Source organism: Garra rufa, chromosome 14, assembly GCF_049309525.1.
Source record: "Garra rufa chromosome 14, GarRuf1.0, whole genome shotgun sequence".
NCBI lineage: Eukaryota > Metazoa > Chordata > Actinopteri > Cypriniformes > Cyprinidae > Garra > Garra rufa.
In genome coordinates this window covers 3,531,458-3,557,994 of record NC_133374.1, presented here as the reverse complement: position 1 = coordinate 3,557,994, position 26,537 = coordinate 3,531,458, and the positions used below count along the sequence as shown (strand labels likewise).

Sequence of the window (26,537 nt, the reverse complement as noted above, 5' to 3'; positions counted from 1 at the left end):
TTTTTTGTTTTACTCTATTCTGTTTTTCATTTTTGTTTCATCTTATGTTTATTTTATTTGTTGTTATATTAAATTTTATTTTAGATTTTAAGATATTTTTATTGCATTTATAAAAATTATGAACATAATTTTTTATTGTGTTCTATTTTATTTTATTGTATTTTACATTTTATATCTATATATCCAGCTATAGCTTTTATTTTATGTTACATTTCATGCTTTTATTTTGAAAATGTCGGACCGGACATCCTCTACGGGCTTGACTTTCGACACCGGAAAAGCGATTCGCATCAACATGAACAAACACCTCCGCAGCTGTCAACGAAGCTCGACACTGACTCATACATCGCAATGAACTTTAATTATATGCTTTCATTAATTTAATGGCGTGTATTACTCCGGTGTCTGTCCATAATCAGCAGGGTGTGATGCAGCGCGGGTTTCCTGTCAGTCTTTGAGTGAGTGAGTGTTTATGAGGGCAGGGAGAGAGAGAGAGAAATAACGGCTCACGGATGATGATCTGCACCGGAGACAGAGATGCGGTGATGCTTTCAGCGCTCTTCCAGGCCTCAAGCAGGAATCGTTCGTGTCTGGATAATGTTTTATAGTCAGTCAAAGAGTTACAAACACTGAGTTTATAAGGACAGAGAGAAACATGGACACTTTACTGGACTTTGAGGAGTGCATCAGAGACTCACCTGCGTTCAGGTATCAATATCTTATTCATGATGTGCATATAACAGCACTTAATGCCAATAAAGTGAGTTTATGAAATGTATAGTTGACATATAATGTGCTATTCTACATCTAAAACTATCTAAGCAACATTTTAAATAAAATTACTACACAATATATGTGTAATTAATAATTAATTTGTCACACTGCAAGTCTTGTACTGCAGAAAAAAATAAAAGAAAAGAAAACACAAAAAGGAGAAAGACTTGAAATGCTGTTATTTTATGTATTTTATTATATTTTAGTTTTATTTTTTCTTGTTTTTTTTTTACTCTGTTTTTCATTTTGTTTCATTTGATTTGTTATTTAATTTAATTTTAGATTTTATTAAGATGTTGTTTTTGTTTTATTTCATTTATTTAAAAAATTCACATTTTTATTTATTTAATTTTTTCTTGTTTTATTTTTTACATTTTATTTAAAATTTTATTTAATTTGTTTTAATGTCATTTTACTTATTTTATTTTACCCTTTTTTATCTTGTTTTAGATTTTTTATTAATTTTAATTTAGATGTTATTTTATTTTTGTTTTATTTCAGTTTAGTTTTTTTATTTTATTCTATTTGAATAACGCAAAAAGGAGTAAGTTTTCATGTCATTTTATGTTTTTTATTTTATTATATTTTAGTTTTTAAGTTTTTCTTGTTTTATTTTATTTACTTGATTCTGTTTTTCATTTTTGTTTCATTTTATTTAATTTTATTTTAGAATTTTTTAAGATGTATTTTTGTTTTATTTAATTTATTAAAAAACATTCACTTTATTTTTCTTGTGTTCTATTTTATTTTATTTAACATTTTATTTTAAATTTTATTTATTTTGTTTAATGTAATTTTACCTATTTTATTTTATCCTATTATATTTTAGTTTTCATTTTATCTTGTTTTCGATTTTTTATAAATTTTAGATTTTGTTACTGTATTGTAAATGTTATTGTAGTTTAGATTTTAGTTAAAATTGTAAATTTAGATGTTTTTTTATTTTATTCTCTTTTAATAACGCAAAAGGGAGTAAGATTTTATGTCATTTTATGTTTTTTATTTTATTATAATTTATTTATTTATTTTTTATTGTTTTATTTTATTTACTTGATTCTGTTTTTCATTTTTGTTTCATTTTGTTCGTTGTTATTTAATTTTTTTTATTTTATTAAGATGTTAAAAAATATTCACATTTTTATTTATTTTAAATCTTTTCTTGTGTTCTAGTTTATTTTAAATTTTATTTTATTGTATTTTACATTTTATTTTAAATTTCATTTATTTTGTTTCATGTCATTTAAATTTTTTTTTATCCCATTATATTTTAGTTTTTATTTGATCGTTTTAGATTTTTCTTTATTGTACTGTAAATGATGAATAACGCAAAAAGGAGAAAGACTTGATGTCATTTGTCATTTTATGTATTTTATTTTATTATTTTATTTTTTATTTTTTCATGTTTTATTATATTTTTTTTTACTCTATTCTGTTTTTCATTTTTGTTTAATTTAATTTTATTTATTTATTTATTTATTATTTTATTAATGTTATTTTTGTTTTATTTCATTTATTAAAAAATATTCACATATTTATTAAAAAAATTCTTGTGTTCTAGTTTATTTTAGATTTTATTTTATTATATTTTACATTTTATTTTAAGTTTTATTTATTTTGTTTTACGTCATTTTACTTATTTTATTTAATCCTATTATACTAATCAAAAAGTAAGTTTTGATATATTTATGGTAAGAGATTTAAAAATATCTTCATGAAACATGATCTTTACTTAATGTCTTAGTTTTTTATTGTTTTGTAAATTATGAATAACACAAAAGGAGAAAGACTTGAAATGCTGTTATTTTATGTCATTTTATGTATTTTATTTTATTTTTTTATTTTTTCATGTTTTTTTACTCTACTCTGTTTTTTATTTTTGTTTAATTTTAATTTTATTTTATTAATGTTATTTTTGTTTTATTTCATTTATTAAAAAATATTCACATATTTATTAAAAAAAATTCTTGTGTTCTATTTTATTTTAGATTTTATTTTATGATATTTTACATTTTATTTTAAGTTTTATTTACTTTGTTTTATGTCATTTTACTTATTTTATTTTATCCTATTATACCAATCAAAAAGTAAGTTTTGATATATTTATGGTAGGAGATTTACAAAATATCTTCATGAAACATGATCTTTACTTAATATCCAAATTTTTATTGTTTTGCAAATTATGAATAACACAAAAGGAGAAAGACTTGAAATGCTGAGCAGTTACTTTATTAATTTGAACCTAAAATGTTGATATGTAAATAAAAAAAGCTTATAAAGATGAGTCATAATGATCCGTTTTTAAAATAAATAAGCTTTTCATTGTTGTATGGTTTGTTAGGACAGGACAATATTTGGCTCAGATACAACTATTTGAAAATCTGGAATCTAAGGTTGCAAAATATTGAGAAAATGACCTTTAAAGTTGTCCAAATGAACTTTGAATTGAAATGAAATCTGTGGCTGAAAAGTGGACCGATGCAGATAAATGTGTGTGTGTTTGCAGGCAGTCTCTGGATAAATGCGAGAGTGATGTTGCAGAACTGGAGAGTCGTGTGGAGAAAGTAAGATGTACCAGCGTTTAAACTTTAAAGGAATAGTGATATTTTTTTTTAAAGGTTTTTGTTTCATATGTTAGTTTTTATATTATATATGTGACCCTGGATCACAAAACCAGTCATAAGGGTCGAATAAACAAGCTTCCATTGATGTACTGTTTGTTAGGAAAGGACAATATTTGGCTGAGATTCAACTATTTAAAAAATCTGGAATCTGAGGGTGCAAAAAAATCTAAATATTGAGAAAATGGCCTTTTAAGTTATCAGTGCATATCACTAATCACATATTACGTTTTGATATATTTACGGTAGGTCATTTACAAAATATATTCATGGAACATGATCTTTACTATATCATAATGATTTTTGGCATAAAAGAAAAATCGATAATTTTGATCCATACAATGTATTTTTGGCTATTGCTACAAATATACCTGTGCTACTTGTGGTTTTGTGGTCCAGGGTCACTTATTTATTATAGTCATGTTTTTTTTTTTTTTTTTTTTATTATAGTTGTGTTTTATAGTATTTTATATTTTATAATGTTTTATATTACATGTCTGTCTTTGTTTCATATTTTTCGTTTATATTTTATTATTCTATTTAAATTTATTCTATTTAAATTATATTCTTAATTAGTTTATATTTTTATATTAATCTTTATTATAGAGTTTTATGTGATATTTTAGTCTATATATTTCACTTTATATTTTATTATTGTTTTGTTGTATAGTGTACTTTACTATGTATTTTTATATTTTATTAGTCATATTTTGTATTATATAATAGTTTAATTTGTATATTATATTTTATTATACTCATTATATGTCTAAATATTAATTTATTCTATATATATATATATATATATATATATATATATATATATATATATTAGATTAGATTTTATATTGTACTTTAATTATAGTCATGTTTTATCTGATGTATTTAATTTAGTTTAGATATTTTTTCATGATCATTTCCACACACAAATGCCTCATTTTTCATGTAAAATTAGCTGCATTTCTTATATCTATGGTACTTCCTCCCTATTATCTCAATATGACTGGACCTCCAAATTTTTGGTCACCAAACATTGATATGTACATGTGTTCATTTCATCTATTTGAGTTCTGTTTCTCATGATCTATGCACTAAACACATTTCATCTGTGCAGGTGATGAAACTGTGCAGTCAGATGGTGGAGGCAGGCCAGAACTACACCTCCTGCAATCAGCTTTTCCTGTCCGGCTTGGCCGAGTTTACGGCGTATCATAAGAGCGACAGCGTTATTCTGGTGAGCACTGATATCTGGTGGGTCGAGCTCTTTGACCAGACCTCTCGTATTGACCTCTCATTGTTTGTGTTTCTGTAGAATTGCCTGCGTCAGTTCAACCAGGGCCTGCAGGAAATGATCCAGTTTCAGACGGTGAGTGTGTGCTAAAATGCATTTGTTCCTGTGCAGTGTCAGAAAATGTATTTGTGCATTAAAAATGATGTTTTCTTTTCAGATGCTGTTTGATCAGACTCAGAGAGCCATTACCCAGCAGCTCACAAACCTGCTTTCACAGTACGTCACATCACATGCACGCACACTTTTACTGCATTGACCCTCAAAGACCGAGACAGCTACCCCTCGGCTAAAAATAACTATTGTTCTTAAATGTTTAATAACTTTTGAACCGCTAATCCAATTCGAATGCAGTCTCGTAATGCAGACATTCTTCTCTTTTCAGTAATATTGAGTGAATTTGAAACCAATGCATTTCGTTCCTCTGGTTTGTTTAAACTGTCATCTATTCAACCAATAAACATAGGTTTTGGTCGTTTGAACCACCAATTATCATGTTTCTTTGGAAATTTTAACAAAGCAAAGTGAAAGTAAACACAAAAAAACACTTTTGCATGACAGCACTCTTTGAAAAAGCGCAGAAATACACGCGACAGAGCCCTTAGACATAACACAAACCAAAAACAAGGGTGAAACAGCTCGGATAAAGCACTGGAATTTAGGTTTTCGCATGGCAACCGGCCTTCAAATTGATCTATTTGGTTGTTATAGCATGTAATTAATTCTTATATATTTTGTAAAGATTATTTGCACTATTTTTTCTTTTGCACTCTGTATATTTCTATAGTTTGTGAATAATTTGGACTATATTTTTGTTGCACAAGACCATTTGTGCAATTGTTTTCACTACTTCCTACACTGTTGGTGTTCATTGCACACTCAGATTAAGAATATATTTATCTGAAAAAGTAACTTTTTAAAAAAATTTTTTTTTATTTTTTTATTTTTTTTTTATACTGTGTTTTGCTGTTATATAACACTGTTTCTGCTATGCCTTTATGATGTTTTTGGACAAGTCTATATTGTCGATAAACTAAATAGGCCTGTTTTTCACTGAAAAGCGCCTATAATAATATTGTAATATATGGCTATTACTATGTTTGGGAAATGTTATATGTAGACAATTTTATTTGGAAGTGTAAAACACCTAAATACAAATTTCTAAAGAAAAAAATCTAAACTTAAGGAGTTTTTGTTTAAGTACACAGTAAAAAGCACCAAATTGTTGCTTGTGTTTTTCCTAAAATTCTAGGAAACAATTGTGCAATTGTGACTTTAAATTAGCTAGATATAAACTTTAAAGTTCTCCTGTTTATAATGATAGGTGGCACCTGATGCTGACTGCTAGAATAGGCCTGAAAAGTACAGGTGCATCAGGTGCCCCAAAAATGTTGCAGGTCTTTAAGGGTTAAAGCATAATGGTTTGTTCTGTGACAGGTTTCTGCCGCAGATTCGCGACACTCGTCGTGAGTTTGTCCGGATCGGAGACGATCTTGATGCCACCGTTATGAAAAACGCTCAGGTCAGCCGACATAAACCCGCTGACGCTGAACGAGCCACTCACTTGCTGCTCGCCACACGCAAATGCTACCAACACTTCGCCCTAGACTACTGTCTGCAGGTACTTCAAACTTTCCCTAAAATCCAAATTTTTTATTATGTTATCTTATCACTAAGGGACTATTATAGTCTTTTTTTCTTTTTTTTTTCTTTTAGTTTTTATTGTAATTTTAGTTAACGTTTTAGTTATTTAGCTGTCTTTTGCCTTTTTTATTAGTTTTTTTAATACATTTTTATCTAATACATAATTTAAAAAATACATAATTTTTTATTGTTATATTTTGCATTTTTATTGTAATTTTAGTTAACGTTTTAGTAATTTAACTCTGTTTTTTTTGCCTTTTTTATTTTATTTTTTTGTTTTATTCATATTTATTTCAGTGTTATTGTTTTAGTCAATCCTGGCTTCTATATGAAAAAATAAAATAAATACTACAGAATTTTTTATTTTATTTATTTTTTTTATTAAATTTTTGTTAACATTTTAGTAATTTATTGTTTTTGCCTTTTTTATTCGTTTTTTTTGTTGTTGTTGTTTGTTTTTATTAATTTTTTATTTCAGTTTTAGTTATTTTAGTTAGATCAAATTAAAATGAGAAATGTTATCTTGGCCACTAGATGAAAAAAATAAGTTTGAGGTTTTTATAATAATTAAATAAATAATAAATTATTTTTTATTGTTATATTTTGCATTTTTATTGTAATTTTAGTTCATGTTTTAGTAATTTAACTGTGTTTTTGCCTTTTTTATTTTATTATTATTTTTTTTATTCATTTTTATTTCAGTTTTATTGTTGTAGTCAATCCTGGCTACTAGATGAAAAAATAAAAATAAATACTACAGAATTTTTATTTTTTATTTTTATTTTTTAATTAAAATTTTTGTTAACGTTTTAGTAATTTAGTGTTTTTGCCTTTTTTATTCGTTTTTTTTGTTGTTGTTGTTGTTGTTGTTTGTTTTTATTAATTTTTATTTCAGTTTTAGTTATTTTAGTTAGATAAAATTTAAATGAGAAATGTTATCTTGGCCACTAGATGAAAAAAATAAGTTTAAGGTTTTTATAATAATTAAATAAATAATAAATTATTTTTTATTTTTATATTTTCCATTCTTATTGTAATTTTAGTTCATGTTTTAGTAATTTAGCTGTACATCATCTTAAACTAAATGTAAATAAAATAAATGTGTTTAAAAAACATTTTTGCATTTCAATTTCCATTTTGTTTTTAATGTTTTACTAATTTAGCTTAGCAGGTTGATAATATATATATTTTATTCCCAGTGACAAAAATGTTTTTATTGTTTTAGTTTTAGTTAGTTATAATAACCCTGGCGCACATATAATCGTAGTCAAGCAAAAACATTTATTTTTGTAGTTTTTCATGATAATTTAAGCAGACTGTTGTTAATACTACTGTACCTTTAAGACTAAGAAAATTCAGGGTATATATATATGATGGATAATGAATGGCTAAATGAATGAATATGTAAATGTGGGCGGTCTTATGATAATGAGCTCATGATTGCTCATGATCTGTTTTTTGCATAAAAATTTTCTGGCTGACTGGAGGAAGTTTTGAGTTCAGCAGGTTCAGTTGTAATGTCAGCTGCAGGAATGAAGCTGATTGGCTGCTATATATTGTTTGGTTTGACTCAGATCCTGTTTACTCTGGACTGACATACTGAACTCTGGCACATGTTAAACATCACTCAAACTCCACCTGATACCATCAGCTCTAATTTTTGCTAAAAAAATCTTGATGTTACCTGAACATATTGTGTTATATTTTTAGAATTTTAGAATTTAAAAAAAATATTATATTTAATTTATTTTACTTGGGTGATTTTTTCCAGAAAAAAAATTTATTAAGTTATTATTAATGATAAATAAAATATTAAGTATATAATCATCGTAATTTGACCTCTAGGACAAAGCAGGCTGTTGTAGTGTTTAAGACTAAGAAAATTCAGGGCAGGTCACTAAATACTGAATAATATATAAATTTGGGTGGTTGTATGATAATGATGATTTTAATACATTTATATTATGTTTTTATACTTTTATAATAAAAATATATATTTATTTTATTTTATTTTACTGGGAAGAAATTTGCATACAATATTTAGTATTTGTTTATTTTATTTTTTTAGATGTATTTTTTTTTGTTTATTTAATGCATTTTTAAAATTTGTATTAGTGAGATATTCATGCAGAGCAAAATAAAAAGTAAATAACTTTAAATTAGCCATTTATTATTTTATTTATTTATTTATGTATTTAATTGTTGTATTTATTTATTTATTTAATTAATTATTTTCTAAGGAAGAATTTTTCTCCAGAACACGAGTGAAATGTTTTATTTTGCTGGGGAGACATTTACTCAGATAATTTTAGTTTTGTTTTTGAGAAATAAAATTTTTAGTATTTATGTTTAGATTTTTTAAATGAATTTTTAAAATTAGTATTAGCGAGATATTAATGCAGAACAAAATAAAAATTAAAAAATTTGTTTTGTTTTTTTAAATTTGGCATTTTTTATTTTTTATATTTTTGTATTTATTTCATTATTTTATAAGTAAGAATATTTCCCCAGAACATGAGGAAAATGTTTTATTTTACTGGAGAGAGATTTTCCCTGAGAATTTTTTCGGAACAAAGTAAAAAGATTTTTTTTTTTTTTGAGAAAGGAATATTTAGTATTTATTTATACATTTTTAATATGTATTTATTAGTTTATTTAATGAATTTTAAAAAGAGCTATCCATGCAGAGCAAAATAACAAGTAAATAATTAGTTTTCATTTATTTATTTATTTTTAATTAGCCATTTATTATTTTATTTATGTATTTCATTCTTTAATCAGGAAGAAAATTTTCCCAGAACATGAGTGAAATGTCTTGTTTAATTTTTTTTCTTGCAGTTAAATAATTTCAAGGTCCAACAGAAGCTGGATATTCTGAATTCGGTGAGCTGTTAATCAGAAAACTTGGTTTGTAAATACAATAACGTGTTGTAAACTATCTTAAAAGCATCTTTTTGTCCTTTTTCCCCTCAGGTCTTCTCGTATTTTCACGCTCAGTACACGTTTTTCCACCAGGGATTTGATTTGCTGAGAGACCTAGAACCGACCATGAAGACAATGGCCTCACAGGTTACATATACACATAACAGACACTATTTATACTCCACACACACAAAATCAACCCTTTACATGCACACACAGTGTTTGATTACTCATGTTTTATGTATATTGGAGTTAACTATGAGTAATATCTGTGTGCAGCTCTCTCAGCTGTCGTCTGACTGCTCTGCCAAGAGAAAAGACCTGGAGAACACACACCTGCTTGTTCAGCAGAGGGTAAGAGAATAACTTAGCTATAAAATACTGATTAACACATTAAAAACTCGTTTTGAGCAATGTTGGGGGAAAATGCATTACAAGTAATGCAAGTTACATAATAATATTACTTTTACCAAGTAACTAGTAAAGTAACGCATTACTTTTTAATTGACAAGAAAATATCTGAGTTACTTTTTCAAATAAATACCGCCGTTTACTTTCCCCCTCCATTTATTGCTTAAAAGCTCTCCTGTCCTCATGTTGAGAGAAATTGTGAGCAAGATGTTACTTTAGTTCTAGAATAAATGTGAACATGCAAAAAAAATCATCGCACTCACTAAAAAACAGATGCAGTATTCTTCAGTGAAATTCAACGCAAACCTGCAATAATTAAATATATTAAATAATACAAATATCCTTTATGTATTTAATCCCATTTTATTAACCGATATCTTTGCTGCCAACTTTCGATGATCCAATTCATCCGTACTAATAAGCAAAAATTACTCAAGATAATCCTTTTTTATTGCTAAAGAGTTGACATTTTTTCTTCTGCGGTCTACTGTACAGACGTGAATTTACTTTTCTCTAAGCCTGAGGCTTTTGGTGTGAAAAGGCTTTTACATTTGACAAAAATAGAACTTTTTTATATTAAAAACAAACAAGCCCTGCCCAGATTTAAAAAGTAACGCAAAAGTAACGTAACGCCTAACTTTCCATAAAAAGTAACAAAGTAACGTAATTGGTTACATTTTTAGGGAGTAATTCAATATTTTAATGCATTACTTTTAAAAGTAACACTGGTTTTGAGGTCATTCATATGTTAGTGCAAAATTAAAAATACATTTTTAGCAGAATTTGCCGTTTATTTCTCTTCCAGAAAACCAGACTGAAAATATTGATATCATCATCTCACTTTAATGAATTGATTTCTGGAATGAGAACTTCACTAAATAAACCACATACTGATAAAAATTATTATTTACCTAGTATTTATTTTTTTAATTACAAATGTATACATCATCTGAAAGAATACATCCAAAGCAAAAAATGCTTTTCTTACTTGGATTTTTTTGTCTTGTTTCCAGCCTAAGTATCTAAAAATTCTTAAATCATGAAGGATTTTCTAGACGAGTAAAAATTATTTTTTTGTTTTCAGAAAAAAACAAGTCAAAATTAGGTAAGTTTTTGCTTAGAACAAGCAAAATAATCTGCCAATGGGGTAAGCAAAAAAAAAAAAAAAAAAATATTTCAAACAGAAAACAAGATTATTTTTCTTACCCCAGTGGCTGATTATTTAGCTTGTTTCAAGCAAAAACGCACAAAATTTTTAGTGTTTTTTTCTGAAAACAAGACAATTTTATTAGTCTAGAAAATCCTTCTTGATTTAAGAATTTGTAGATATTTTGTCTGGAAACAAGACAAAAAATGTAAGTAAGAAAAACATTTTTGCAGCGTGGTTTGTTAGAATAGGACAATATTTGGGCGAGATACAACTATTTGAATATCTTGAATCTGAAGGTGCAAAAAAATCAAAATATTGAGAAAAAGTTGTCCAAATGAAGTTCTTAGCCATGCATAATACTAACCAAAAATTAAGTTTTGATATAGGAAATTCACAAAATATCTTCATGGAACATGATCTTTACTTTTGGCATTAAAAAAAATCTAAAATTTTGACCCACACAATGCATTTTTGACTACTGATGTTTTAAACAAGTAAAAAAAAACTGTTTAAAAAGAAAAAAATAATATTTTTTTACCCCACTGACTGATATTTTTTCTTGTTTTAAGCATAAACGCACTTCATTTTGAAAAAAATTTCAGTAAACAATGTAATATCTTCAGTCATTTAGCTTCTCAATTGAATGTGTCTTCATAAAGTAATAAAGGTATTTGTAAACAAGGCAAAAGGAAGAAAATCATTTTCTGTGTTATAGTAATGATTATAACCATGGATATTAATCTTAAAGAAATCTAATACGTGTTAACCTAATAAAAATGACAAACACAACAAGATGACTAAATTTGTAACTAAAGTGAAAACAGAAAATATTAAGATAAAAACTAATATGGACAAATTATGAGCAAAAAAATTATAATAGTATATCAATATTATTGTTTATAACTTTTTAAATGGGTATATGTCAACATGCTAATATGGTTATATTACCAGGTATAAGGCAATCTGTTTTTATTAGTTGATCTTTTGATCATGTGTGGTTGTTAATGGTTGTGTGTTTGGTAGGACGCGTCAGGAGAAGCGGTTATTGTGTGTAATCCGTCTGACGGAGGAACGATTAAGGGCTATCTGTTCAAACGCTCACGTAAGAAGAACAAGACCTGGAAAAGGTGAGAGAACCAGTTTTGTATTACTTTAACTAAGATACTATTATAGATTTTATTAATAATTTGAATGTGTTTATATATATATATATATATATATATATATATGTGACCCTGGACCACAAAACCAGTCTTAAGTCGCTGGGGTATATTTGTAGCAATAGCCAAAAATACATTGTATGGGTCAAAATTATTGATTTTTCTTTTATGTCAAAAATCATTAGGAAATTAAGTAAAGATCATGTTCCATGAAGATTTTTTGTAAAATTCCTACTGTAACCCTATCAAAATGTAATTTTTGATTAGTAATATGCATTGTTAAGAACTTAATTTGGACAACTTTAAAGGTGATTTTCTCAGTATTTTGATTTTTTGCACCCTTAGATTCCAGATTTTCAAATAGATGTATCTCAGCCAAATATTGTCCTATCCTAACAAACCATACATCAATAGAAAGCTTATTTATTGAGCTTTCATATATCTCAGTTTTGTCAAATTTAACCTTATGACTGGTTTTGTTGTCCAGAGTCACATATATAAAAAAAAATTATTTTAATATTGTAATAATTTGTTTTTATTTTTGTTTTTGCTTCTAATAATTGTGTTTGTATCATTTTGATTTTTTTTTAAATACATTTTTCAGTTTTAGTTTTAATTATTTTAGTAGATCAAATAAAAAATCTGAAACGTTTCATTGGCAACTAACTGAAATAAAACCAGCATAAGATTTTTATATATTTATAAACTTTATTTAGTGTCTGTTATTGTATTTTTTTTTTTTCAAGTAACAATTTTTTTGTATGGTTTTAGTTTATTATAACTCTAAAGAGACAGAGATCTTTATCCATTTACATTATCAAATTAAAGTCAAATGCTTAAAAACGAAACAGTCATGATTACTTTTTCCGTCTCTTAGGTGCTGGTTTTCCACTGAAAATAATCAGTTAATCTACTCAAAATCACACAAGGTAAACCATTAACCACAGCAGTCTAGAACTGAGTCATAATGTTAACGTGTTTCTTACGTTTCACGTAGTGTGTGTTTGTGTTTTAGGAGCAGCCGGTCGTTCTGTTCGATGATCTGCGTCTGTGTGCGGTCAAATCTCTGGATGTGATCGACCGTCGTTTCTGTTTTGAGTTGCTGTCGGTGCAGAAGTAAGATTATAAAAACACACACATTAGTCCAGCTGCACTGAAAACAACTGTAGGGTTTACTTTAAAACCATTTCCAATTAGAAATTGCTAGTGAATTTTACAAATAATTACAAAGAAACTGCGGAAAAAATTAAATTATACATGAAAACTCAAAATCTAAAATAATATTTTCTTTGCTGCAAAAAATGCTTTTCTTACTTAGATTTTTTTGTCCATTGGCAGACTATTTTGCTTGTTTTAAGCAAAAACTCACTTAATTTTGACTTGTTTTTACTGAAAATAAGAAAATATTTTTTACTTGTCTAGAAAATCCTTCTTGATTTAAGAACTTTTAGATATTTTGGCTGGAAACAAGACAAAAAAAATCTAAGTAAAGTAAGAAAAGCATTTTTTGCAGTCTTGTAAAACATTCTTCTATAATCTGCGTTTTATTTACAACTTCTGGATTATTACCTGCTTCAGATTCAATATTAATCAAATTTTCTCTATTAACTGTGGCTGTAAAATCTGTCAAATGTGTTTAAATATGTAAAAACATGCTAAACTAATTGGGAGCTGAAAGCAATATTTGCATTTTGTGCAGTATTTTTTATAAAGCATGTAGCTGCAATCCAGCCTTCTAGTTGAAGGATGGCTGTTTATACAGACACAGATTGTGTGTGTGTGTGTGTGTGTGTGTGTGTGTGTGTGTGTGTGTGTGTGTGTGTGTTATTAATTGTGTGTTTTTGTGCACAGGTGTTGTGCGTTACAGGCTGATTCTGAGGAGCTGAAGTTGGCGTGGATTAATGCTGTTCAGGGCTGTATAGACTTGGCATATCGCGATCAAGTAACAGATCAAAACACTCAGGTACAATATATATATGTTTTTTAAAGGGAGACACTACTGGCAAAAACACTGTTTTTTCATGCACCTGTCAAGGTTGTGATTTTGGGCTTTTTAGTTCATAAAGTGTTATTTCAGACTAGTGGAAAAAAAACATCCAAAGTAATTGCACAGGAAGTTGTTACCACCTGCTGGGCATTGCTGCCTGTCGCACCTCCTCCGGTGCCCATGGATCAGCTGCAGGGTCATCAGCCAGAAACCACCATTCACCAACGTTTCGCTCCTTTAATTCTGGAACGTCTCCTGGTGGCGGAGCAGTGACAGGGACGTCTCCCTGTCACCCCCTGCAGCTGATAGCTGTACTCCCTGCAACTGTTGTCTGGGGTTAGGTGTTCTTCCCCCAACACCTATCTTTCCTCCTCAGCCAGAGCCAAAAGCTACCTTTCTCTGCCTCCTCTGCCGGATCCTTTGTTGCCCTCCTTAGCCTCCCTCCGGTCACTCCTGCTTCCCTCAAGAGGCGTATGGTTGACAACCCAAGGAAGCCTCGGCATCCGACCTCCACTGGGTAGCTGGTAGTCTTCCAGCCAGCCTCCCGGCACTCAACAGCAAGCTCTGAGTACTTGGCCTTCTTCCGTTCGAAGGCAGCCTCAATCCCCTCCTCCAGTGGTACAGTGAGCTCAATGAGGTGCACCGATCTTGCCTTAGTTGACCACACCACTATGTCTGGCCGGAGAGATGTGGTGGTTATCTCCGTGGGGAACCGGAGCTGCCTGTCCAGGTCAACCCTCATGTTCCACTCCTGGTTAGAGGAGAAGAGCCTTGCTGTTTCTCTTGACCTAGTGCTTCTCCTTACCCCTCCTTCCGACACAAAGATGGTGGGGTCCTCTGCTGATGATGGTTGTTTGCTACCCTGTCGACACTCCTCCAGTACTTCGGCTAGCTTTCTCAGGACCTGGTCGTGGCGCCATCTGTAGCGTCCCTGTGAAAGAGCGATCTTGCAGCCTGCCAATATGTGCTGGAGACTTGCGTTGGGGGCATTGCAGAGTGCACAGGATTCTTCATTCCCGAACCACTGGTGGAGGTTCCGAGGGCAGGGAAGCGTGTCGTAGGTTGAACGAATAAGGAAGCTAATTCTTGCCTGTGGGATCTTCCACACGTCTGACCAACTGATGTTCCGGTTCATGATTCCCTCCCAGGTTGTCCAGCTTCCTTGTCGACCCTGCGACATGGCCTTGATTTTGTAGCGGTCCTCCTCCATCCTCGTCACCTCTGCTACCACTATCTCCTTCCTTTGCTTGCGATTGGCCTTGGACCAAAAGCGTGGCATCTCTCCCCATCCTAGCCCTGCTCTTCCTGCCTGAACTCTACCCATGATCTCCTGGTGTTGTAGCCGACTAACAGCTTGATCGACCTCGGTTTGGGCATTCCATTTACGGCCAGTAGGAACCTTGGCATTTGTGTTCCTTACTGACTCATCTGTGGACTCCCTCAGCTCGAGAACCAACCTGGTCTTTTCTTGCATGTAGCCCAACTGTATGGACTGCAGTGGCAGCTGCAGCATGTTTTTTCCAAAAGACAGGTTTCGGATAGGCACCGTGGCAGCCCCAACCACTTTCGGATGAATGAGTTGGCTTTTCCGTCCATCTTACTTACGGTTGATGAGGGAATCTCACTCATTTTCAGGGGCCACATTACCCTCCTGTAGAGTGTGAACTGGTAGCACCAGACCTTAAACTTCCCCGGGAGTTGGCTTTGGTCGATCCTTGCCAGTCCGTCAGAGAGCTGCTTCATGACGGTTTTCCCCATCTGTTTGTCAGATAAATCTGCAGTGTACTGCCTCCCCAGGCTTTTGATGGGTTGCTCTGATAGGAGTGGGATTTTTTTCCTCCAACGACAAAGATGGTATTGTCATTTCTGACTCCTCTCCTGAGGGACAAGCTCCGAGACTTGGAGGGCTTGATCTTCATTCTTGCCCATGACATCAGTTCATCCATTCTATTCAGCAGTCTTGATGTACATGCTGCTGTCTGAAGGAGGCTGGTGACATCATCCATGTAACTCCTCAGTGGAGGGAGCCTTTTACCAGTTGGGAGTTTGATCCCCCCAACCATTTGCCTTGCCCCGATGAGGATTATCTCAAAGGCTGCTACAAACAGTATTGGAGAGATGGTACACCCCATCGGGATTCCTACTTCGAGCCGCTGCCACCCGGTGGTGAAATCCTGGAGGGAAAAACACATCTGCAGGTTACTAAAGTACTGTGCTACTAGGTTCTTGACGCAGATGGGCATGTGGAAAAATTCCATAGCATAGTTGACCAGCTGATGTGGTACTGATCCGTATGCATTGGCAAGGTCAAGCCAGATGACATGCAGGTCGGTCTTCTCCCGCTTGGCCTTCTGGATCTGGTCCCAGATCATAGTGGAGTGCTCTATACATCCTGGGAAACCTGGAACTCCTGCCTTCTGGCAGCTGGTGTCAACATAGCCGTTCTCGAGCAGGTAGTTGGTCATTCTCCTGGCTAGCACTGAGAAGAAGATCTTTCCTTCTACATTCAGTAGAGCAATGTTTCGGAACTGGCTTATGTCTTTGGAGTTCATTTCCTTGGGGATGAAGACTGCTACCGCTCTTTGCCACTCAGATGGAATGATTTGCTTTTTCCAGGCAGTTCTCATCAGATACCATAGCAGCTCTAGTACCTTGGGGCAGTTCTTATAGAGCTTGTAGGGGACCCCATTGGGCCCAGGTGCAGAAGAGGACCTTGCCTTCTCCACGACTTGCCTGACTTCGCTGAGCTTGGGGGGCATGATGTTGAATGCAGCTGTTGGCTTTGCCGGCTGGGGTACGTATCCTGGAGTTCCTAAGGGGACGCTCCTTTGAGGATCACTGTACTGCCCTTTGACATGCTGTTCCAATCTCTCCCTGGTGATTTCAAGCTTGCCACTCTTCTTTTGCTCCAGTAGCTGTCTGGAATACTTAAAGGGATCCTTGAAGAAATCGGCTCGCTCTTTCTGCTTCCGCTGGCTGCGCTTGCGGATGCGTTCAGCTCTGCGAAGCCCGGCAAGCCTTTTCCTGACCTCCTCCCACAGAACTTTCAGACCCTCTCTCTCTGCGTGGGTTGCCTTCCTCCAGTTCTTGTGGAGTTGCCGACGCCTTTGCACAAGTTGGAGGATTTCCCTTTCCCTCCTTCCATTCTCTCTCCTGGCGGTCCTCTGTTTGGGGACAATTTCGCCAAACCTGTCTTTAAAAGACACTGTTAAGTATTTATTTTTTGGCACTTTATCTATTTGTGTCAATAGATTTCAATTATAATTCATAATTTTAAAGGCTGTTTTCTCAAAATGAGTTTTTCTTTTACACTGAGCCATAAATCTCCACTTCAGTAGCACTTACACACACCAAACTTTACATTTTTATTCCTGTCTATTAGGGCTGGGTATTGTGACCAATTCGGCAATTCGATTCGATTCTTATTTTTATGGTTTCGATTTCGATTCGATTCGATTCGATATTGATTAGCTATCAAGATTTCATTTAAAATGTTAGTTTTGCAGACATGGGATCCATATTTTGATATAAATGCTGGTAACTGGAACTCTCCTACTTAAGTTTATTACTGAAATACACATCTACATTAATAATAGGGTGCACACAGTTATTAATTTTAAACAACTTTTATTTTAAATGAACACTGTAACAAGAAGTCATAAATATGCGCATCCATTGTACACCATGTAAACAAACTGTAAATGTGCAACAGTGAAATCTATTAAGAACTTCAAACATGTTTAAGAAATAAAACATTTTTCTAAATTCAAAGCGTTCAAAACGGGCCAATCAAACTAACAGTTCTTAACTACAGCCTAATCATTTTTGATCACCAGATTTTTCTGCAAAAAAAGCAGCTGGTGGTGACACCTTCAGGACGAGAGGTGAATATTCATATCCTCTTACGTGAAGCTGAAGCACGCGCATTAAGAATCGATTCGGGGATTTGTTTAATTTAATCTTGGGAAAATGTGCATTTGGATTCAAATGCTGTCATAATTTACCATGATATATTGATTCGTAAATTGTAAGTAAATTGAGAAAATACGCTTAAATATACCGGAGATTGAGAACAGAAAATATAGCTGGCGCTATGTTGTGCATATTATATTGACGAGTCAGCGGTCCGAGTGCCCATATAAATCACAAACAAGTAAAAATGTTGTTTCTATGTTGATTATATAACAACAACTTGGAAAACAGACAAAACAGAAAATGTAAAAGGCATTATTTGAGACAAGACAATATTAATATAATAGGCGCAGACCTGTAGCGGAACTGACTTTACCCTGCGCTGACGTAATTTCCGTAATTTTTGTGAAAAAGGCTTATTGTGCACTTCTCAAATTGAAGGCTGCGTCCTTAAACTTGAGTTTTAAAAACGAGTTTATTTTATTCATTCATTTTATTTTCGTCAATCGACGTTCAGCGACTTTCAGTTTTGTTGCACTGAAAATGGCTCTGAATAAGGAGTCGATTCCCTTTGATGGGATTGATTCCAAACGTTAGAATCGACTCTCGAAACCCAATGCCTCGGAATCGAGGAATCGAGGCTTCTTTCTGGAATCGATTCCCAGCCCTAGGAATAAGACTCGTTGCGCTCTACATTTGTGTAGTTAAATGCTAGTTTTTTAAGTCGACAGCTTATAAAAATGTAATTCTGTGTTTTGTAGCTTGTTTACTGAACACCTCGTCACATAGCAGCTTTTAGACATTGTTCTGATTTTTGTTATAAGTCAGAAATGACAAGGAGGCAGCTTCCCGTTGGATTGTTTTCCCTCCGGTGGGCGGGGTTTTCAGATTATGACGTGTGTCGCTCTCTCTCTACAATATGCAAATGTCATTTACATATTGTGTGTTTAGGTGAAAGAGAACTCCGCCCCTGCTCCTGTTCCGGACCCGCCCCCTCACCCCCCTGCTCTGGGCGTGGCTCTCCGCGGCAATGGTAACCAGCGCTGCTGTGACTGTGGGGAGGCGGAGCCTCGCTGGGCCAGCGTTAACCTCGGCATCACCATGTGCATCGAGTGCTCAGGGATCCACAGGTAATGTCTGATCTTTAGTCCTGCTGGGAATTAAATGCCACAAATCAATATTTTATAATTAAAATAACACAATTATTTTAATTTAATTATTTTTATTCAGTCCATTTATTCACCATGCTAGAGCCTATTCCAGTGCTTCTAAAAAAAAAAAAAATAATAATAATAATGTTATTTAAAAAATAATAAAAACTAACATATTAAAATATTAATACTTTATTAAAACTTAAAATTGTAAATGAAAAAAAAAAACTAATTTGAAATATTAATATTTCATAATATTTCTCCAATTCCATAATACTTTCACTGTTTTTAATTTTGCTGTTAATTAATATAATATAACATTTATATTTTTTAACTTTTGCACTATTATAAAATGATTGAAATCAAATAATACAAGTATTTTAATTATTAATTTTAATAATATTGTGAATTTAAAATAACATATAATTAAATAATATAATATTGTTTTAATTAAAATTAAATAATTATTTAATTAAATAAATATAGTATCATTAAAATAATACACTTATAAAAATTGTTTTATTTAGTCCATTCATTCACCATGCTAGAACACCTATTAAAATAACTAAAATTAAAATGAAAACAGGAAATATAAACATATATAATAATAATATAATTAACTTATAAATAATTTATATATTTATAAAATAAAAAAGCTAACAAAATATTAAAACTTTAATTTGTAAATGAAAATATAAAAAAAATAATTTGAAATATTAATATTTCATAATATTTTTCCAATTCCATAATACTTTCACTGTTTTTAATTTTGCTGTGTATTAATATAATATAACATTTATATTTTTTAACTTTTGCACTATTATAAAATGATTGAAATCAAATAATACAAGTATTTTAATTATTAATTTTAATAATATTGTGAATTTAAAATAACATATAATTAAATAATATAATATTGTTTTAATTAAAATTAAATAATTATTTAATTAAATAAATATAGTATCATTAAAATAATACAATTATTTTAATTTTTTTTTTATTTAGTCCATTCATTCACCATGCTAGAACACCTATTAAAATAACTAAAATTAAAATGAAAACAGGAAATATAAACTTATATAATAATAATATAATTAACTTATAAATAATTTATATATTTATATAATAAAAAAGCTAACAAAATATTAAAACTTTAGTTTGTAAATGAAAATATAAAAAAACTAATTTGAATTATTAATATTTCATAATATTTTTCCAATTCCATAATACTTTCACTGTTTTTAATTTTACTGTGTGTTAATATAACATTTATATTTTTTTAACTTTTGCACTATTATAAAATGATTGAAATCAAATAATACAAGTATTTTATTTATTAATTTTAATAATATTGTGAATTTAAAATAACATATAATTAAATAATATAATATTGTTTTAATTAAAATTAAATAATTATTTAATTAAATAAATATAGTATCATTAAAATAATACACTTATAAAAATTGTTTTATTTAGTCCATTCATTCACCATGCTAGAACACCTATTAAAATAACTCAAATTAAAATGAAAACAGGAAATATAAACTTATATAATATAATTAACTTATATATTTATATAAAAAAAAATAAAAGCTAACAAAAATATTAAAACTTTAATTTGTAAATGAAAATATAAAAATAAAAACTAATTCAAAATATTAATATTTAATATTTTCCAAGTCCATATTTCTTTCACAGTTTTAATTTAATGTAATATAACATTCACCACACCAGCCATTTGCACTGGTAATTCTGGCATTTTGAACCAGTGAACACAGTAAACAAGCTAATTAAGTATAACTTTATTTTCTAAATGTGATTTTATTGATAGTATTACTCATAATTCTGATATTGAATGAGTTTATTTGTTAAAATACAAGGTTTTTGGTTTGTTTTGACAGGAGTCTCGGCGTTCACCTGTCCAAAGTTCGATCGCTTACTCTTGATTCCTGGGAGCCAGAACAGTTAAAGGTTTGTCCTTCGATCCGAATGTCCTGATTTAATTTTTATAAACATAATTTTAACTCTTTATTCAAAATCTTTGCTATAAACATTACTTCAAAACCTACTTACAGCACATAGTATGAGTTTTAAGTCATCATTGGAGCATCTGAGCTCTTACGCTCTCTTCTGTTTTGCCATTGGTTGATCTGTGTCTTTAACTCCGCCCCTACAGCTGCTGTGCTTTCTGGGTAATGAAGTCATCAATGGCATTTATGAGCATAACCCAGCAGATGGACTGCAAAAGCCCAGCGCAGACAGTCCACGGTATGAAACTGGAAGTGTCTGTTTCACATACGTATGTTTTATAAAGTGCTTTGAATGTATAAATGATCATTTTCACTGTCTCTATCATCTCTCTCAGGCAGGATAAAGAACAGTGGATCCGGTTTAAGTATGTGGAGAAAAGGTTTGTGACACGTGATCCTGATGGTCCTGATCCTGGTGAGTGTGTTTGTGGTGTTTATCTTTTATAAATGTTTTTTTAATATTCTTTTAAATATAAAACATCTCATATGCTATTGATAAATAATAATGTTTAATTAAAATAATTATTAACATTTAAAAGTATTGTTTGAATTAATAATTATGTTTAGAATTAAAATATTTTATTAATTAAAATAAAAGATATTATAATTAAATAATATTAATAATATTTTAATATTAAGATTAGGGCCGGGACTTTAACGCGTTAATTTAGATTAATTAATTACACAAAAATAACGCGTTAAAATTTTTTAACGCATTTTAATTGCACTTAGTTTTGCACCGCGGAACGTTTCTTACTGGATGAGATTCCGCGGACCGATTATACTGGAGCACCAACTAGCTTTTAGACAAGCTGCGTCCGTCCTAAATAGTATTGTATGTCCCAAATCGTAGTATGTTTAAAAAATTATTCCAAAGATTCCCGGATGGTCTACTACTTAACGATCAATGCACACTCTTAACGGCTAATATTGCCCGCAACACACTGCGCCGTGAACGAGGATTCGATTAGAACTACAAACACGCATAAAAAGTGTTAAAAAACTACAAACATGGAGGATATACGCGACCAACGGACAGGTAGAGAAAGGGGTTTACGTGATAAATAATCAGTGTGTAACCTGATAAAAAATATTTTTTAAATGTTATCCGCGTTATATTCCATGTGCAGCAACATTTATAATGATAGGTTTGGTCATTAACGGTTAAATGCATAATTAAGCAAACACAAGAGCAGAGTTCTCGGCATGAAAGACTCGTTAAAGAACATGCCTCTTGCTACACTTAATGGCAATATTGTACTGGTCTGGTGGACTTGGTTGAACAAAAATAAACAATATTTTGTTGCTTAAGCTTATGTATTCAGTCATTATTCAATGGTATACTAAAAATCCATGTAAAAATCTTAATTCTCACTGTTCTCAGGTCAAATATTTATATGCGATTAAAATGCGATTAATTTCGATTAATTAATTACAAAGCCTCTAATTAATTAGATTAAATTTTTTAATCGAGTCCCGGCCCTAATTAAGATATATTTTAATTCATATAAATAATATTTTATCTTTAAAATAATAATTTTAATTTAAAATAATTTTAATTAAATTTTGTATATTTTAGAAATATTTTTATATTCTTTTAAATATTAAACATCTCATATGCTGTTGATAAATAACAATGTTATAATTAAAATAATAATTAACATTTAAAATTGTTATTTGAATTAATAATATTTTTTTATAGTTAAAGTATTTTATTAATTAAAATAAAAAATATAATTTAATTAAATAGTATTAATAATATTTTAATATTAAGATATATTTTAATTCATATAATAATATTTTATCTTTACAATAATCATATTAATTTTAAATTATTTTGATTAAATTATTTATTTTTATAAATATTTTTATATTATTTTAAACATAAAACATCTCATATATGCTATTAAATAATAATAGTTTTATAATAAAAAATAACTAACATTTAAAGTTATTAGAATTAATAATTAATTTCATAATTAGTGTTTTATTAATGAAAATATAATATATTTTAATAATATAGTTGTTTTAATTAAAATATAATATTAATATTATATTTTAATATTAAGATTTATTTCAATTCATATAAATAATATAAATTTAAACATTTTAATTAAATTATTTTTATCTTTAAAAAACGTATCCTTTTTAAATATAAAACATCTCATATGCTATTAAATAATAATTTTTATAATTAAAATAATAATTAACATTAATTATTTTAATTAATAATTATTTTTATAATTAAAGTATTTTATTGATTAAAATAAAATATAATGTAATTAAATGCTATAATTGTTTTAATAAAATAAAATATGAATATAATATTTAATAAAAAGATATATTTTTAATAGAAATATTTTAATTTAAAATTATTGAAATTAAATTAATATTTTTTATATTCTTTTAAATATAAAACATCTCATATGCTATTGATAAATAACAATGTTATAATTAAAAAATAAGTAACATTTAAAATTATTATTTGAATGAATATTTTTTATAATTAAAGTATTGTTTATTGTTTTAATTAAAATATAATATTAATATAATAATATTATAATATTAAGATATATTTTAATAAATATAAAAAAATTCAATTATTTAATTATTAATTAAAATATTTCTGCAATTTAAATAAAAAATATTTTTATTAAATTATAAAGGTTTTTTAAATTATGAATTAAAATAATATTGTGATATTAAAATAAACTAAAATTAAATAATAAATTGAAATAATTAAAATGATATACAATGATACAATAATTTTAATGATTTCAAATAATATTTTATAATTAAAATAATACCTTTATTTTAATAAAAAAAATTAATAATAAGATAATATTATTCCAGTGCCTATTCCAGTGCCTCATGCTAATTATTTTAAAGATTCGTTAAAAGAACGTAATTAATAAATGTAAAAAAAAATGTTTATAATAATAGAAATAGTATAATATTTTAACATTTATTTTTTTAAATTGCATTTAATAAAATTGCATTAAATTACATAACATTTCATAAAAAATATTTTTGTCAAAGAAACGGTAAAGCTGCGGGCCGGTGAGAGACTCTATCAGGCGTCGCTAAGCGGAGATCTTGTTGCCATGGTAACAGCGCTGGCCGAGGGTGCGGAAGTGAACTGGAGTAATCCAGAGCGGGACGGACGGACGGCTCTGATTGGTTCAGCCATCGGGGTGAGTGACAGTCGACAGTCGATCGCTGTTAAATGCGTGAACTTGCTATTTAATCAGTAGTATTGTGTGTGTTTCCTTTGGCAGGGCTCTCTGCTGGCATGTGAGTTTTTGTTACAGAACGGCGCTAATGTCAACCACAGAGATCAGCACGGACAGGGAGCCCTGCACGCCGCTGCCACCTACGGACACACAGGGTACATTGCTCAAAAGCAAGTAAATGAGTCTGTTTTAATTAAATGTGAGTTTTAAGGTAATGCTGTTCTGTGATTGGTCACTTCAGGCAGGTGTGTCTGCTTCTCAAGAGAGGAGCCAATCAGTACGCAGCTGACGAAAAGGGAAACGATCCACTCAGTATCGCCATAGAAACCGCCCATGCTGACATCGTCACTTTGTGAGTGATCATCACAGTGTGTGTTTGTGTGTGTGTGTGAGAAATCCTAATAATACGGTGTGTGTGTGTTTCAGGTTGAGAATGGCTCGAATGAATGAAGAAATGAGGGATTCAGAGGGATTCTTTGGATCTGTTGGTGAGCTGTTATTGTAATTTTTGAATTCTTTAAAATTAGTTTTATGATCTAAAGTAACACTAAATACAGAACTATTACAACTTTCTGATTTGGTTGTATTTAAAATAAAGATTAAAAACAGTAAAAAAAAAAAAAAACAGTAATTATGACATAATTGTATTAAAAATATCTTGATTAATTAAATCTAATAAAAATAATTGTTTTATTTTAATTATTATAAATTTATATGTAATTAATTTTATCATGTAAATATAATTAAAAATAATTTTCATTTAAAACAGATTTTTTTTAATTACAAATATTTTAATTAATTATGGAAATCAATCATTTATTTATATATGCATACATAAATGCATACAAATATAAGTATAAATAAAATAATAATAATAAACATAGTAATGGAATAAAAAATAGTAATTATATATGCATTTATATGGCGAAAGCATAGTAATTATGAAAAGATTTTATTTAAAATATCTTCATTAGTTATATATTTACTTAGGTGTTTATATGGCGAAAGCATCGTAATTATGAAATATATTTTTAAAATATCCTTTATAATTATCTAAATAACTATTTTAATTAATATAATTTATTTAATTAATTTTATAATGTAAATATAAAATGTTATTGTAATTACAAATAAATCTACATTTTTAATTATATATGCAAAGACCTCGATTATCTAAAATAATTATTTTATGTTATTAAACTTAATCAAATAATACAAGTAAAAAATAAAATATTACTACTAGTATTACAACTTTCCCATACCAACATATATAATAAAGTTAAAATAATAATAATAATAAAAATGAACAATTACATATATATGTATATGGCATCAGCATAATAATCATTATTAATTATTATTATTATTACTATAATTATATTAAAAATAGATCAATTAAATATATTATTTTAATTGAAATAATTTTACATTTAATTAATAAACTTTTTATAATAAAATATTAAGTAAAATTATGAAAATAACATGGTGTATATATAATTTTAAGCTAAAACAACTACATATAATAAATTGTTTTAATTTTTTTTGTTAATATATACATACACAATTGCATACACACATAAGTAAAAATAAAGAAAGAAAATAATAATAATAATAATAATTTAATTAAAAAAAAGTTACATTTCACATCAGGCATTTGTGCACAGTTTTCATTATTTAACATTCCAGATTTTAACCACAACAAACACAAATTCTTCCATGTTGCTTTTCCTCAGGAGACGACGAAACATTCCAGGATATTTTCCGTGATTTCAGTAACATGGCGTCACACGACCCGGAGAAACTCTCTCGCCGTCAGTTCCTCCGCAGCTCTGAGGATGAAGAACGGGACGAAGGGGAGAAAAATTAAGAAAGGTCATCATAGGTCAAGGAAGGTCAGAGGTCAAGTGAGGTCAGAGGTGCTGCACTTTGGGACAAAGGGAAAACACAATAAAAGAGGGAAATTACAATGTCGCAACTATTTAACTAAACACCAATCTCTCAAAGAGAAGCTAGAATGTGTGAGAGCTAAAGTGACTGATGCTCAGTATTGAAGCGTGTTTTAATGAAGCGATCCGGTCCAACTCATTTCATCCACACTGACTGTTCACCTCCTAATTTTAGGCTGTGCTCTCAATTTTACTAAAGGCTTTTGACATGTTTTATATTGTGCTGCGGTAAAACACAGTTCTACACTGAACTCTGAAGGAAATACACACTTACGATGAGTATTTAGGATATTAAAGTCAACATGAAATCACAA

General features: G+C 29.5%; 1 protein-coding gene across 1 annotated transcript; it reads left to right on the top strand.

The window, feature by feature from the left end:
* Positions 1-334: 334 nt before the first annotated feature.
* LOC141284803 (arf-GAP with coiled-coil, ANK repeat and PH domain-containing protein 2) lies at positions 335-26,537 on the top strand. The gene is made up of 22 exons (XM_073817821.1): positions 335-708; positions 3,278-3,335; positions 4,504-4,623; positions 4,702-4,755; positions 4,838-4,896; positions 6,115-6,298; positions 9,160-9,204; positions 9,295-9,390; positions 9,523-9,597; positions 11,828-11,931; positions 12,842-12,893; positions 12,980-13,080; positions 13,816-13,927; positions 18,815-18,993; positions 20,916-20,985; positions 21,191-21,282; positions 21,380-21,459; positions 24,084-24,238; positions 24,323-24,432; positions 24,519-24,629; positions 24,704-24,765; positions 26,011-26,537. The coding sequence occupies exons 1-22, from the start codon at positions 656-658 to the stop codon at positions 26,142-26,144; spliced, it is 2,106 nt and encodes a 701-aa protein (XP_073673922.1). The 5' UTR covers positions 335-655; the 3' UTR covers positions 26,145-26,537.

Coding starts and splice junctions, on each gene's coding strand:
- LOC141284803 (XM_073817821.1), top strand. CDS start 656: ATGGACACTTTACTGGACTTTGAGGAGTGCATCAGAGACTCACCTGCG. Junction 4,756..4,837: donor AAATGATCCAGTTTCAGACG/GTGAGTGTGTGC, acceptor TTTTCTTTTCAG/ATGCTGTTTGATCAGACTCA. Junction 21,460..24,083: donor TCCTGATGGTCCTGATCCTG/GTGAGTGTGTTT, acceptor TTTTTGTCAAAG/AAACGGTAAAGCTGCGGGCC.